Source organism: Boleophthalmus pectinirostris, unplaced genomic scaffold (genome assembly GCF_026225935.1).
Source record: "Boleophthalmus pectinirostris isolate CB_2022bp ecotype Guang Dong unplaced genomic scaffold, ASM2622593v1 HiC_scaffold_5, whole genome shotgun sequence".
In the NCBI taxonomy this organism is placed as follows: domain Eukaryota; kingdom Metazoa; phylum Chordata; class Actinopteri; order Gobiiformes; family Gobiidae; genus Boleophthalmus; species Boleophthalmus pectinirostris.
In genome coordinates this window covers 28,847,803-28,864,190 of record NW_026571404.1, presented here as the reverse complement: position 1 = coordinate 28,864,190, position 16,388 = coordinate 28,847,803, and the positions used below count along the sequence as shown (strand labels likewise).

The 16,388-nt window shown below is 38.8% G+C and overlaps 1 protein-coding gene across 1 annotated transcript in view; it reads right to left on the bottom strand.

Moving 5' to 3' along the window:
* LOC110157105 (cGMP-dependent protein kinase 1-like) overlaps positions 1-7,758 on the bottom strand; it is a 227,508-nt gene extending 219,750 nt beyond the window's left edge. Inside the window, exon 1 of the mRNA XM_020921370.2 lies at positions 7,303-7,758. Coding sequence (XP_020777029.2) covers positions 7,303-7,601 — 299 coding nt within the window. The 5' untranslated portion in view covers positions 7,602-7,758. The remainder of the gene's footprint in view (positions 1-7,302) is intronic.
* Positions 7,759-16,388: the final 8,630 nt, after the last annotated feature.

The window sequence follows — 16,388 nt, the reverse complement described above, 5'->3', positions numbered from 1 at the left end:
GTATGATTTGACAAGGCAACAACATTATAACATGGATTAGAGCTCACAAGAGTAAATTTTAGACCAAATAAATATTGAGTATACTGTTATAATGGAAAAAGCTGCAAAAAGAACTGGTTAAAATGGAAATGGAAAAATGTACGTGTAGTGAATATATGCATAAAGAGAAATGTATGTAATTTTAGTGTACGCCAACCAATATATTTAAAACCGATTTTAGATTTGCATAATGTTTGAATATTATCAGATATTCCGGTCAAAGTCACCACGTTTTTAGTTATCAAAGCACAGCCATTTTTAACCAGGTCTGTCTAAATAACCAAAACCAGAATTAAAACTCACAACTCAGAGAACTAAGAGAACTAACCACAAAAAAAAAAAAAAAAAACAGGTCTAAAATGATCCTTCCTACTCGAAGGACTGCCCCACATAAGTCTAAATACAGTCTAAATAGTTCTAAATCCTGAGTTTGCATTGCCTTGTAGCTCACAGCACTTTGACAACCACAGCTGGAGAAGGTCTTTGAAAGCTCTCAAACATTCACCACTCTGATTAGATTAGACCGCTTTAGAACAATCCCAACTGGGTTTCAACTAATAAATCAAAGAGAAATGCTGTGTACATTTGAAGGCTGACTTTATGTGTTCAGTTTGATAAGGACTGAAAGGAAAGGGGGAAAAAATGGAAAGCAGTGCCAACACTTTTCTGGAAATTGGGGAATAAGTTGGAAAGCTTTTGATGGAAGTTTGGGCTACTTTTTCTGCTATTTATTTCAAGTAGCAATACTTATTTATGGATTTTGCTTGTGTCTATCTGGCAACACTCCAAAATCACTCTAGTTTCAAATGTTTTCTGAAGTGTTCCATGATTGCAGTGTGTAATTGAGGAGAACTACGCGACAATTCCCATTAAAAATAAAATTGAGAGATAGAAGTCCTCGAAAATACGGTGGGCACACACTGGGTAGTGCAAATGAAGCTAATGAAATGATCACTTGAGCACCCTGCATCCGGTGAGTTAGACCAGTAAACAAAGGATTAAATGTGGATTAAGAACGATTCGGATTCTGAAAAAGCAAGTTGAAGATTGACTATGTAACTTTTCTGGTATGGGGCTCTGCTTTACTTGTCTCTATGGAAATATAACTGCTTTGCCTGGAATATTTCAGTGTAAGGCTTCAAATGTACATACAGTACTAGTATCTTGCATTTATTCAGTTACAGGTGTTTTTATTGTCAACAACTAGGGCTGAGTGATCTACTGTTATAGACCGAAACTCGCGGTCTTGGATTTTGGGAACGTCAAAGCTGCATTTTTTTTGCAGTGCTCCTAAAGCCCAATTTTAAGGTCAAAGTATAGTTCTGTGTCAACTCAACGCACACTGCTGCCATCGCCTTGTCAATGTCATTTTTGATTCATGGGTCTGCGTCGAGGTCTGTGCACCATAAAGTAATTCACCACCACAATGCTAGGAGGCGAGGATTTAAACCTGATGTTCATGAAAAGTTGAGCATGAACCATCTCCAACGCGATAGAAGTACAGAACTTAGACTCACCATCATCAGCACATCCTTTGTCACAGAAAGAACACATATATTCCACTGAGTTGTGTCGTTTTAGTCACACACAGCCACAGAAACTGACCGCATCCGACTCAAGAAGCGAACTGTTTTTTAGCGCTTATAGTTTAAGCAAATTAGCCATGTGGTTTTAAGTTTCGTTTCTGTAAAATGTAAACAAATGTGCGCAAGCGGTCCAGCGCCAAATCGTCAGTGTAAGACTCTGGTATGATGTAAGTTTCTGTGATATTTGCAAATGTTCATGAGCACGAAAACTTGATTTGAAGAAAATAGTGTATGAAATCGAAATTGCAATGGCTGCCAGAAAAATTGCAATTCAATTTTCAAAGCATTCAGATTTTGAGTATTGTTGAGATGTGTAACCACAGACTGTATAAAGAAATGGAATAAGTGAGTGTGACGTCACCCATACTATTTGGCTCCAGTCAAATGAAGCTCACCGAGGCCGGCAGTAAAGCAGGTGAATTTGGAGCCGAGTTGCATTAAAAAAAAGACAAGAGAGTGAAAAAATCACAAATTGTGAGCATTGTTGCCTCTCCAGAAATCTGACATTTAACTTGGCCTGCTTGTTGACATGTACACTGATAAGTTTGATGCCATATTATAGAAAATTCCATGAAAAGCTGTAATATCTCCATGAAGACAAGAAGTTACATATTGCATCTTTAAAGCAGGGCTAATCGAGGTTGATACCAGTGCTAAACCGGAAAAGAACTCAATTAGATTTATTAGTATGACTGAAACCAGGTATCAGGGCTGGACTAGATCAAAAAAATGTCTTCCTGGAGGGTTTCAGGGCCTAAAGCAGGTCTGAACCAGAACTAAACCAAGTCTAAGTCAGGACTTAACAAGAACTGTGCCTAAACAAGAAGGAGAATACAGTAAAACTTTCTCCAAACAGCACCACAGATCAGCTTAAGTGTGCATGCTTCCTTTGTTCTTCTGTGGCGCACAGTGAAACTGACAGGTGAAACAAAGATTAATAGCTTTTTCTTTTCCCAAGCAAATCTAGTGGGCGGTTACTCTGATGCGATCCCAGGAGCTGTGTTTGGCTGCTTGTCGACACCATAATGACATTCATATCTGACACATCTGAGCAGCCGCCATGTTTGTTTACGCGTGCCTCTTTCCGGAAGATACACAACTCTCGATTGTGTTGTGCCTTGTGACCTTAGCTAAGTTCATGGGAGATGTGGAGGATGGAACACAAACAGAATAGTGACCTTGGCTGTGAAAATGTAATTACTATAAACATTTTAAAAGACTTTCCATGTCCCCAGAGCCAGCTTCTAATGTCTAGAGATATGGTCGTCGAGGCCAGTGACTTCGACTGCCCAGACCCCCCTGCACTGGCCCCTCATGGATCCTCCTGCAGGTGGAGGGTCCATGGAAGGACGGCCGTACATTGCTCCTTTGGCCTGTGCCCAGCCAAACTTAAACTTAAAAAGAAACTTAAACTTGTCATAAAGGGCATAAAAGGGCTTAGTCTGACTCGTCACCCAGGACCTGTTTGCCATGGGAGACCCTACCAACCCTGACTCGATGGCTCCCAGGATCATTCTGGTGTTCAAACCACTCCACCACGTTCAGGCGCCGGTTCAAATAGGGGCCACGCCTCTCTGGGGAGGGACTCCAGCGTGTCCCACCAGAAGGAGGCCCTAGGGAAGACTCAGGACATGCTGGAGGGACTATGTCTCTTGCTGCAACCCAGCCCCGGACAAGCAGAAGAAAAGTAGATGGATGGTATTTTTACATATTATCAGGGCTGTAATTCTTGGTCGACCAAAGGCATTTCCTGCTGATTGATTAGGCGAACAGAAGGGTAGGGGCAAAACCTTTCAAAACCATTAAACTTTAAGTATCTATGTGTCTAAGCGCTTTTGAGTAGTGTGAAATATTACTCCTATTAACTCATTTATCATATTGTTCTATTAGAGCTCATAACTACGACACATAGGATGATCCCTCCTAAACTCCCCATCTACATCCAGTTGAACCTTACGTTAAATGACCCACTTTCGGATTTGAAAGCACCAGCATAAATCTAGAGCAAACTGTTCTAGTGACCCACATTTTATGCCATTTGTATCCGAGGCACAGCTCTTAATATGGATGGCACGATACCACTGTCTCCTTTTACATAAGATAGAATATGCCAATGCTGAGAAACTTCAAGAGCCCACGGTGTTCTTCTGTATACTGCATAATAAATGAAAACAGAACTTACAAGGTCAAAATATAGGCTATTTGAGTTAGTACGCATGGATAATACTTGATAATGTAGTTTGATTTGAATGTCTTGGCTAGGGCTGCAAGATTATGAAATCTAATATTGATTTTTCAACAGAAGAAAGAAGAAATATGAGCTTTGTACTAATACAAGAGTCAGAAGTTTTTTGTAGGTCTAAAAAGTAATGCTGTGATTGCACATACTTCAAGTGTGACATATTGTGTAGTCCTATTCTATAGTTTATAATTAAAAGGCCTTTATTTAAATGGCCAAAGTCTACAGGTTTTGACCATATAGAGTTAGCTAAAGTCATGTCCTGACGAAGACTGTGTATGGGACTTTGACTTTGGGACTACAGACCTTTTAACTATACTTTTCCTTGTGCAACTTTTACTTTTCTGGAGTGCTTGGATTTTACTGATTGGAACGCCTGTCGCAATCAGCCACATCTTTGTTGTCTAAATATTAATCTTACTTCATATTTAAGAAGACATATTGTGTCTGCTATATAGTTGGATCATTGTTATAATTTTTGCCATTTTAATTTTCACAATATTGATCTAAAATGACTTAATAACAGAAACAAGTTTGCCGGCCCAATGGAAGCTGACGTCAGCATGAATGTCATCATAATAAAGAGGTGTTGTCAGCACCTCCAATGGATACCTGCACATTTTCATTTGTACCATAATGAATACGCAATGCTGCCAAATCCATGTGTATCACAGCTTAAGAAAATAAAATTGGAGAACAAAGTACAGAGCAGTGGGAGTACGCCAGTGGTGGTGAAAACGGGCGTCTTGAAAATAAGCGATAAAAGATTGCTCAAACATGCACGAATAACTCCAAATACAACTTTGAGAGGGTAAATGAGAAGAAATCAGCTATAACATGGTTAAAAGCTCTGTCAATTAAAAGTCAATTTTGCATAATAGGTCTGCTTTAATTAACAGGAATAAGAGGCCAGCGAGGACACAACAACAATATCAAATTTGACAAGCATCACACTATCAACTTTAAGGTGCACTGTGTAACTTTTCATCACTTTTTTTCTATGGATATGTCATTGCTTTGCTTAGAATGTCCCGTAATATGACATTAAACAGATTACAGGTGGTTTTATAACTCAAAAATACCCAGAAAAGCAGACATTCTGACCTGCAACTTGGTCTGGTTTGATCTCTATGAAGATAGAAAGGTTTAATCCCAGACTGTCAAACATTCTAAACAAAGCAATAACATCACCATGGAGAAAAGCATTTGATGGACCCTCCACCAGAAAAGTTATACAATGCACCTTTTAACTACATTTTGGTCTAAATTGTTTACCCTGAAGAACCTTTCTGTACCCCACTTGCAGTACTAATACTTTGACTGCATATACTACATTCGAGTACATTCGGAGGAGGAAGTATATTCTTGAGCTCAGTGTCACACAGCTGGACTTCTTCACAACCGTGCACTATTTTAGCCCCACTTTAAAATGGCTGTCAAACTCCGGACAGCAGTGTTTGGGTAAGGACGGACAGCCAGATAAACAGCAGACAGTAGAGCTCTGTCTTGTGTTACCTCGACTTGGGCTGCGCTTTGAAAAACTTAAAACTGAACTACCAGTATCACAGAGTAGAACATTAACTGTGATTACTGAGGGAAGAGACACTGCAGATGCAACGATTTAGTTTTCAGTTTCAATTTCGATACCGGTTCCGATACTATAGCTTTAAGTATGTGCTGATCCTCAATATCAACGGATACCGGTGCAGAAACTGAGAACAGCATTTATTTACTTAAAACAAAAATAAAATAAGACAAAATCTGATCAAATTGTGTTTTATAGCTGTCATTTATCTCTGAAGTAACTACAGAACAATATAATATAAAAGTTTAAACATATTGACAGTTTCTGGGCTGACTGTGACCACTAATTTGTCTTATTACATCAATTTATAAGTCCAACTAGGATACCAACTGAACCAATATTTGGAAATCAATACCCAGTTTTTCAGTATCGGCACCTTTCAACCAGTCACCCCCTCCTTTTTCTTGCCGTCAAATATGTGCCACAATTCTACCCCGCAGTAGCAAAACAGTCAGCCTCCTCAGCTTCTACCTTCTTCCCCTCATTAGAGTCTAGACTTCCCAAACCATTACGCAGTATTGACTATTCATTCAATAAATAATCCATCAGTACAATTGAAAATGGATGACAGAGAGTTGTAGATAACTGTTACTGCAATTACAAATGTTAGCTCAAGTGAAAGTTTGTGATTATTGCTTCAATGCGGGAACATATCTTCAGTTCAGGGGTCAATTACTTTTATTAAACAAAAATTGAAAATCATTTTAGCACTGGAGCTGCCAATCTCTACTGAACTAAAGGTTGCTGTTACCCTGAAAACTACCGCTTCTTGACATCATAAAATCGACCAGAGCATTTTGAATTTTGGAAATGAAGACAGACTCATGTACACAGACTAATAATAGTTACTCAAACATGTGTAACTTAAACCAAACACAACTCCAGGTCTGTTTTTGCTCAGGTAACAACATTATAGCATGGCTTGAATCTCACAAGAGTAAATTTTGTGTAATATAGGCCCCTTAATTTCGCTGATACACCTTTGAATTTAAATTGCAATCCGGAGTAAAATGTCTTGCACTTATAGAATAATGATTATGAGCTGCACGCTTTGATCTGTCATGAGAGTCGTATCCTCCTCCACAACACAAGGATTAACTTCAGACTGTGCCAACTTGAAAATCAGGGCATCCAAAATTTGAAAGTATTTTGGAAAATCATCATTGTAATACTTTTGTAGTTGCAAACCGTAGCGCACTCACACATTTCATTTTCCATGTGGTAAAAGTTTGTGATTGTGAGAATCTATTCATGAGTTTCAGCTTCCTCTTATATGGTGCCGTTTTGAGGACTATGCATGTGCCCAAATGTCCAGTGCGTGAAATAGTACCGCACTCAAAAAATCCTGAAAAGTAGTGAGCACTGGTGATTAGTTTAAGAGATATATTGTGTTAACGGTGCTAAATTTTCATCATTCTGAAACTCAAATATAGAGACTGCTTTACAGAATGACATGGATGCAAAGTTCTGCAATTCCACTGTTCTCTTAATTCACACCTGAGACCTCTGTTACTATAGCAACGCCATGTATTTCAGGTATAAACTACAATCTGCAACTTTTTGTTTTACTTTAAGTCATGTATTGTATTTTTATATTAGACTACACATCAAGAGTCTCCTCCCTTTCTCCTCTTTGACCGATATGCGCAGAGAGCAGACCGGGTACCTCAAATGACTTTGGCAAACCTGATCCGTCTGTGCCACAGGTGCTGCGCCTGCTGCTGCACTGGAGAGACTATTACGCATCAAACAGACTCGCACAGGGACCACTATCTCCGCTACCACAGACAAACCACTACCCTCTCTGCTCCTCTCCCACACCAGCTGCTTTATCAGGGGAGGGGGGTACCTACTCTGCACTCTTGTCGTAGAAGGGCAGCTTGTCATGGCTCAGGATGTTGGCGGTGGGCTCGGCGGAGATGGCCTGTCTCTTGGAGCGCTGGTGCTCGCGGAGCTGGTTGTGCTTGTGGACCTGCTGCGTGGCGGGCTTGATGACGGAGCGGTACTTGTCCAGCTCGTTCTGCAGTCTCTGGATGAGCTCGTCCTTTTGATCCAGCTCTGCCTCCAGTTCGTCTATGAGCGTGTCCCTCTGTCGCAGCTCTTCGATCTTCTGCTGGAGCGCGTACTGCAGGTCGCGCAGCGTGCCCATCATTGCACTTCCAGCGAACTTTCTCTCAGTCACGGCGCACTCCGAGTCGTATAGCTCCAGGCATAAAAGTTTAATCCGGTGTTTCCGTGTGTGTAACGCTCCTTAAAACGAAATCCCTCCTCCTCCAATCTGGGTAGAGCTAAGGTGAACCCATAGCGCGCGTCTGAAACCCAACCAGGCAAAGTTTCTTCCTCTTCCTCTCTCTCTCTCCCGTTTCTCTCTCTTTCTCTCCTCCTTCCTTCCCTCCCTCCTCTCCTCGTGTGACAGCGGAGGATCGTCCTGGCCGTGTGTTGCGTGCGTCAGGCTGCGACCCGGCGGACAGAGCGCGCGGCGGGAGAAGTGCAGTCTGGCTGGCGCACCGGAGCTCTTCGTCTCACATGAATAATGGACCCGGAGAGGGAGCGAGAGAGTCAGCGGCGTGTCATCATCATCATCACCCTCGTACCTCCGCGAGTCGCCCCGGGGCTGCCGAGTACACACGCGCGCGCTTAGGTACAGACGAGCGGCGGCTGGAGGTGGAGGTGGAGGTGGAGAGGGGAACTTGGGCAATTTGGTTGTTAAATGAAGCGTGAGATACGTTTGGGGTGTAGGGGAGTTGTTAAGAGTCAAGTGCAGTAACTACGACGATATGTTTTGTTTTTAATCTATGCTCAATTCCACCTTGGCTGCTTTTTTTTTTTTTTTTTTTTTTTTTTTTAACAAATGATTACGCAAACAATCCATGCCAGCCACACATGCCCAAAATAAAAGTGGTTAAATATAGAGCTATGGGAAACTGCAATAGAGCCATTTTAGGTTACTATTTTTATTATGTTTTTGTCTGGTTGGCTGATTCTCCAAGAATCTTATACAATATTTTACGTTATACATTCAAAATTGGCTCAGTTTTTGTGAAGGAATTCCCCTGGCGCTATTCTAAATTCGCACCCTTGACCGTGAACCGTGTGCTTGTATCCAACTGTGAGCAACCGTAAAAAAGGACGGATTGCACGAGACAGACATGCAAATTTCCAGTCTGCCCCTCTCTCCTCTATTTCTCCCTCTCTCCTCCGTCTCTCCAGACACTTCCTTCGCGCGTAGCACCTCAAACATCCCCCCATAGCCTAATCTAGCGCGCGTCTGTTGGACTTTCTGTGTAAAAAAAAAAAAAAAAAAACCCGTGTTATAATCCCAATGACTCATCCACAAAAATTAACAGCTCAGGTCTTTTTGGCACGAAGTCAGCTCCCCCCCAAAATTTCAAAGCTGTCAAGGACGATCTGATAAATAATGAATTACCGGACGTGCGTAACGTGCGTAAAAAGACAATGGCGGTTAAGCTTGGGTTGTTATAAGAGGCTTTTTGGGGAGATGTGGATATCCGTCAGACAGAGGTGTTGACGGGAGGGCACGGTGATTCCCCTTGGTCCTGACACCACTGAGCCATGTAAACAAATGGGACGAGACGCGCGCTGCTAAGAAAAGACCGCAGCTGCCCTCTTGTGGTTGCTACGCATAAACAAAAGCAGGAATTAAAGGCATGCTGTAATAAGCGCGCGAGCTTTGGACACGTTGCCTTTCCATTGAATTATAAGAATAGACCGGTGTGGGACACAGGGAATAAAGTGTGCATTTGATGTGGGGAAGGACAGATGATCCATGCTTAAAATTGTAACAGACGAGGCGAGCAAGGACTCACACTTTGACTAATGTATTTGATCTGTTTCTTTTTTTAATGAAAGGTGTATATTCTACCTTTTTTCCCTTTTAATACATATATTGTTTAGAAGACTATATACAACAGGTTATATATACTTTTAAAAATATATATATATATATATATATACACACATATTTTTACTCAATATTTCATGTAAAATTAAGTCAAATTTAAAGATTTCCTATCATTTTTTCACAATTTCTGCAGTGGTAGAAAAAGTATACATAGCAATTTATTGACTAAGTGGAAAATATGTGAATTTAAATGGATCCTGTCAGCAATAATAATATTAGTCATAATCATATTAGTAGTAGCCAGTGCAATGAGCTGTACTTGCAGTGCAGTACTTACAAATATTGTATTTGTAGAAGTATTAGAATTAACAGTAAAAAAAAAAAAAAGTGGTAATTGTAGCAGATGAACAGATTGGATTAATATAGTAATACAGCACAACGTAGTAGCAGTAGTAGTAGGAGGAGGAGGAGTTGTTGTTAGTAGTTGTAGGAGTTGCAGTAATAGTAATAGTAGTAAGTAGTATTATTAGAAGTAGGTGTTGGAGTCATAGGATTAGTAGTAGTTGTAGTTGTTGTTGTAGTAGTTGTAGTAATAGCAATAGTAGTAAGTAGTATTAGTATTAATAGTAGTAGTAGTAAGTAGTATTAGTATTAATAGTAGTAGTATTAGTATTAACAGTAATAGTAGTGGGAGTAGTAGTAGTAGAAGTAGTTGTTGTAGGACTTGTAGGACTTGTAGCAGCAGCAGCAGCAAATAGTATTAGTATTAATAGCAGTAGTAGTAGTAGTAGTGGTAGTAGTAGTAGTAAATAGTATTAGTATTAATAGTAGTAGTAGTAAATAGTATTAGTATTAATAGTAGTAGTAGTAAATAGTATTAGTATTAATAGTAGTAGTAGTAAATAGTATTAGTATTAATAGCAGTAGTAGTAGTAGTAGTAAATAGTATTAGTATTAATAGTAGTAGTAGTAAATAGTATTAGAATTAATAGTAGTAGTAGTAGTAAATAGTATTAGTATTAATAGCAGTAGTAGTAGTAATAAAATAGTATTAGTATTAATAGCAGTAGTAGTAGGAGTTGTAGGAGTTGCAGGAGTTGTAGTAGTTGCAGTAATAGTAGTATTAGTAAATAGTATTAGTATTAATAGGAGTAGCAGTAGTAGTTGTTGTTGTTGTAGGAGTTATAGGAGTTGCAGGAGTTGTTGTATTTGTAATAATAGCAGTAATAGTAAATAGTATTAGTATTAATAGGAGCTTGTAGTAGCTCTATATTAGTAGGCATTTTACAAGTACTTGATGTATTATTTGGGTGATTATAAGTAGTAGTAGCAGTAGTATGAGTGATCATTTTTTGTAATTGTAGTAGCGGTAACAGTTTTGTGGTTGTGGTAGTAGGAAAACCTCAAACTATTGTCTACTTGTATATACTTTCTCAAAATAAAAGTTTGACAATACCATTTTGTCTTCTCAAGTTAAAATATTTTGAAACAATACTAACTTCTTCAAATACTTTTATAACTTTAAGCCCTCAATATGCGAACTTGTGGTAAAGTGGATTCTGACAGATATGCATCACACATCACTGTATCCAAACGCACAATCCCCCATAGGTTCACAAAGCAGGATTTTACGAGCAGATGTTTGCAATAAAATCTCCTCCTTAGTGACGTTTATATCTACATTTTGCATGGTTGGGCTGGTCTTACTGTGGATCGATTACACATTTTTTAGGGAAAGCAGTGTTTGTACTCACAAGTGGTAACAATATCTCACAAACATGACGTCAGGACAGTATCAGTGTTGATTAAATTCACATAAATTCACTTTGAGACAGCTTTGAGACAGTCTTTTCTATTTGGAGATAAACAGAATCAAAACATTTACATATTCTGTCTGTTTGTCTGTTTTCTTATATTCTTCTGTCTCTCATGAGCTAAGTTTGGATCCCTCTGCACATTAACAAAATAAAAGAGGACTTGGCTGACATTACAACTGAATGTCACAATCCCAAAGTGTGTTAAATAAACGGACTGGGTGACATAATCCATCTGGAAATGTGGATCGAGAAATGATTATGCAACAACAGCGGCTTTGGGGGGGGGTACGACCAAGTTTATGTCACAATAATAAGAGAGCGCATATTTAGTTTTTTTTTCTAGTATTTTTAGATGATAATTTCACATTTAAAAACTACTTAAAGGTGCACTGTGTAACTCTTTGGTTGGGGGTCTGTCATCGGCTTGTTTCTATGGATGTGTCATTGCTCTGAATGGAATGTTACACAGAATTTATTCAATTAAAGGTGGTTTTATAGCTCAAAAATACCTAGAAAAATTTACATTCTGACCGAGCGGGGTTGCCTCCACAGATTTGACCTGTAACTTGGTCTGGTCATAGAGCTAGATAAGATAGAAAGGTTTAATATCATACTCTGAAACAATCCAGACGAAGCAATAACATCTCCATGGAGAAAATCATTTGATGGACCCTCCATCAGAAAAGTTACTCCAAAAAACCCACTCATTTCCAGTTCAAAACAGCGGAAGTGATTTCTGCCCGCCACTTCATATCACTTTAAATGTCATCACAACAAAGCGCCGTGCTCCATGTATGGATAGTTAAATATAGTATAAATAGCTGTGGGACACTGTTGACCCTTATATCACTCTAGTAAGTAGTGCGTGTATAAAGGGGGCAGGTGAAAACAAGAATTTTCCAGAAGATTGCTAAGCTTGTCACGATAACACATTTAGAATTTTTGAGAAAATATTGACAATAAATGACAATATTGAAACTTACTTACTAATTTATGACATTGACACAATAACCGAGAGCAGATTTAAACCACAAAAACTATTCTAAATGTGCAATATTGTAAAAAAAAAATATTAATAAAAATCATGAGCTGCTTTTGTGTCTTAAATCTTATCATAGAGATAAAAAATAACCACAAATTTCCCAGTAGTGCAAAGAAAATATAAATATTATAAATACTTACCCCCAAAAATATTGTTCCAGCTCTAATAAACTGAACAATAAGTCAATATATAAAAAAGAGAATACTCGAACATGCATAAATCACTCAAAATATAGCTTTTAATGCATGAAGGAGTAAGTATAACCAACTTAAATACCAATTATTATAAAACTCTTTGCTAGCAGCTATTGTTTTTAGCCTGATTTAAGCTGCCTCACAAACATCACTCTGCCTCACATACAACGTTTTCTGCTCATTTTAGCCACATTTTTCTCTCATGCTTAATAGCCACATGGTTGAAGGTTTAAATCCTTTGCCAACCCATCACGGCCAGTCGAGCCTTTGTGTCCTACTGGTGCTTCTGTAGCTGGTCTCCGGATGCTGTCACTTGTCTGGATGTTGGCGTTAGCCCTGTGATTAGCTGACAGCTGGGACAGACTCTGGCCCCCACAGGATGCTACTTATCAGCTGCTTGGTATTTAAAGCTGTGTACGCTATAAGGAAAATATGCTGTTGTTTAATGTGTGTGAATATAAAACATGAAACGTCACAACAGTGCGCTGGATAAATGTCTCTATTGTCGCAGGGTAATGGGTTAAGAATGAATCTGGAAACAAGGGGGGAGCCAGCTGTCGTTAGGGGTGTGCAAAAATACTGAAATATCGATATATCAAATCGTTTAATGTGATGATACAGTATCGATATTGTGGGCTGCTGTATTGATATATCGCCAAGAGTATTTTTTGGTATATTTTACTAAAGTATTTTGTTACAGTGCTACAGTTTTGTTGCTTGTTTAGAGGAAGGAAACTCTTCTATGCGACACATTTGACATTTTCACTGTTTTAATGATTAAAGTGAGCGTGTTTCATATTAACTTTGCACAAGAAGTGGTTTAACAAAGATTTTTGGTGTCACAGTCATGATTTAGCCTTTAATTTTTATTGAACTGTATCGAATCTGTTTGAAATATCGCATCAAATCGAAAGCGCACTGTATCGAGATGTGTATCGTATTGTAGTCTATGTATCAAGGCATGTATCATATCGGCAACTTCTTAATGATACCCAGCCCTAGTTGTTGTTGTGTCCTTGAGCAAGACTCTTGTGACTGGTTTGCTCTTGTGTTCTCTCAGAAAAGAAAGAAAGTCACTAAAAATATTATAATAATGTCATACTATAGAATACAGGGAGACTGCTTATTTCTTGTATAAAGTCGATCACTGAAAACTTATCAGTACATATAAGGGGTACTATAAATATTTGTTAATTATAATTACAAGTTTAGAAGTCTTTAAAAGGTTATTAATTCACAATAATCCAAACACCAATCATACAGGTATTACAATGTAATATTGTGGCATTCTTAATCCACATGTACATGCAGGCTATTCTTATCTTGATCCATATGATCCACCTCTGTCCTACATTTGCTGTGGGAGGTCATGAGCTTCAAATCTGCCATCAAACACCAAGCAAATACAGCATCTGGATTAAAACATAACGGCTGTCTGCAAAGTATGATTTGCTGTTACTGTTACGGCCCCAGGCCTTAGTTCTAATATTTCTGCAGAGTTCTCTTGATTCCTGCTGCACGAGCCCTGGTCTGTGATTGGTGGGGCAAGTCGACGCCCACCTCACCTGCAGCCACCTCCCCCTATTTAAGGAGATTGCCAGCACCTGTTCGGGGCTGCTGGCCTTGGTGGCCAGTATGCCATTTTGTTTCGTGTGTGTGTGGTTTAGTTTAGTTCTGTTTTGTGCCTTTTTTGATTTGGTCACTCGATTCTGTTTGTGGGTTTATGTGGTTTAATTTGGGGAACTTGTGTTTTAGTTTAGTGTGTGTCCCTAAGTTTTACCACTTGTTTTTTGTAAGCCTGCGTGACCCCCTTTTCTGGCACAAAACTCTGTTTATTCTGTTGTTCTGTTTCTTAGTTTAGGTTGTTTTCTGTATATTTTTAGTCTTTTGTTAATTTACCTTTACATTCCTGTTAATTAAACATTATTTAATTTATTCCATTTTACATCTTGGTTTTATTTTTTGTTACTTCCCTCACCCCAAACGAGCTGGGTTGTAACAGTTACCACAAGGATAGCTATTAAAGCATTTATTTTACTCGCCAGGTCAATTCAGGTTACTTGACATTATTAATCTCAATTGACATAAAAATTTAGAAGGTTAAAGTGATCATTGTAGCCCATTAGATGCAGCCAGTGACTATTTTGGTATTTGACTAGTCTGATTATTTTTTCTTATGATAGTTGACTAGTAAAAATATTATTACTGTTGAACATTTGGTTTTTCATTCATTTTGAACCAAATAAAGGTTGAAATGGTGACTGAAAGCTTCTGGATAGAAAATATTTACAGATGAAATATTATTTGGTTTCTTCTTTCATTTCGTGATTTCATATTTTAGAGTCTGTATTTATCGTGGGAACTTTTTCTTTGTACTAGTGGGACATTTTGTGTTATTTTCCCTGCAGTATGATATAATGATATAAGATTTCAACCGTAGAAGATTAAATTATGAACCAAAAATACACAAACTAATGACTTACGGGTTTAACAAAATCATATATTTAGAAACTTTTTTGTGAATAATTCTGCTGTTTTGTTTCACTGTTATTGTTTATAATCTATGTTTACTTCAGTACTTTAAAATTTGTTGATGTGACAGGTCTATAGTCCAGATAACGATTATCAAAATACAATTACAGTTATTCTGATCAGCCATTGTGTTCGTATTGATAGTCCTTTTTCTTCCCCCTCCCTATTCGCCAACTCATCAGTAAAGTTACCATCACTGAAGTGCATTTTGAACTCCAGCTCCTTGTACGTTGTCCATCCTGCCGTCCTCTCCTGGCCCGTGTCCTTCAAACCTCCTCTGGGTTAAATTTCACCTCTCTAACCATCCTAGCTCAGCCTTTTTTTTTCCCTCCCCTCTTCCGATCGATGGAAACAGGATACGGAGCTCCATGCCGCGGAAACATGAGGAGGCTGATGTACCGTCCCATACAAGGCCTCTCCAAAAGGGGATGGGGTGGGGGGAAATGGGGTTGGCATGGCGATGTGGGTGAGTGAGGGGGGTCTCTCCAGTCTCTGCCCCGGGACAGAGCACCCACAGGTGAATGACCTCACAGCTATAGTTCGCTCCTCATTTGTGGCTCCATAAGAGGAGTTGTAAACAAAAGATTATTTGCTCTGGGGGGTAATTATAAGAGGCAATCTAAATGAGCCATAAAAAGCTGAGATTTGAGTTGGTGTTAGCAGAGTTTTAAGGGATAATATCAGTTGGAGAAACAAAGATCGAAATGAAGTATTTAATAGCTTATTTTCACTTTAAATTTCTAGAAAGTTTTGGTCATTTTAAAGATGCACTATTTCACTTTTCTGGTGAATAGTTTGTTTTCATATGCCATTGCTTTGCCTTGAATATTCTGTAGTATGGCATTAAACTGAATCTAAAAATCTATTTCCATGGAGGAAAGCAGGCAACTTCATTATGGCAAGTTACAGGTCAGATCTGTGGAGAGGCAGGCCCACTCACAGTCAGAATGTGCATTTTTCTGTGTATTTCGGAGCTACAAAAACAACTGAAATTGAATGAATAAATGAAAAATAGAACATACTGTGGAACAATCCGGGCAAAGCAATAACATCTCCATGGAGACAAGCAGGTGGTGGACACTTTACCAGAAAAGTTACATGGTGCACCTTAAAGTCTGTGTTAGATCTTCCCAAAAAGTCAAGGAGAAGGGCAACAAAACTTAATCGTTTCTGACAAAAATCTGAAATGTGGTTCAGGTGTCTAAATGACTAAAGCAGCACAACTTGTATTCAGATGAGATGAACTATCAGAGCGCAATTTAACCCGCGGCCTCGAGTGTCCCTGGACTGACTGACAACAACTATAACAACAACGTGCCCTCAATTTATAAATGCAAATGAGCAGAGGAAGCTGTTTCGCCAGTGAAATAAAATTAGCCAAACTGTCCAATGCATTTTAATCAAGTTAGAAGCTTGTGTCTGCTGGTGTTCATAATCCTAATGAAGCAATTTGTTTAGATGAGTTTGTGATTAGTGCGTGGTAATAAGGACA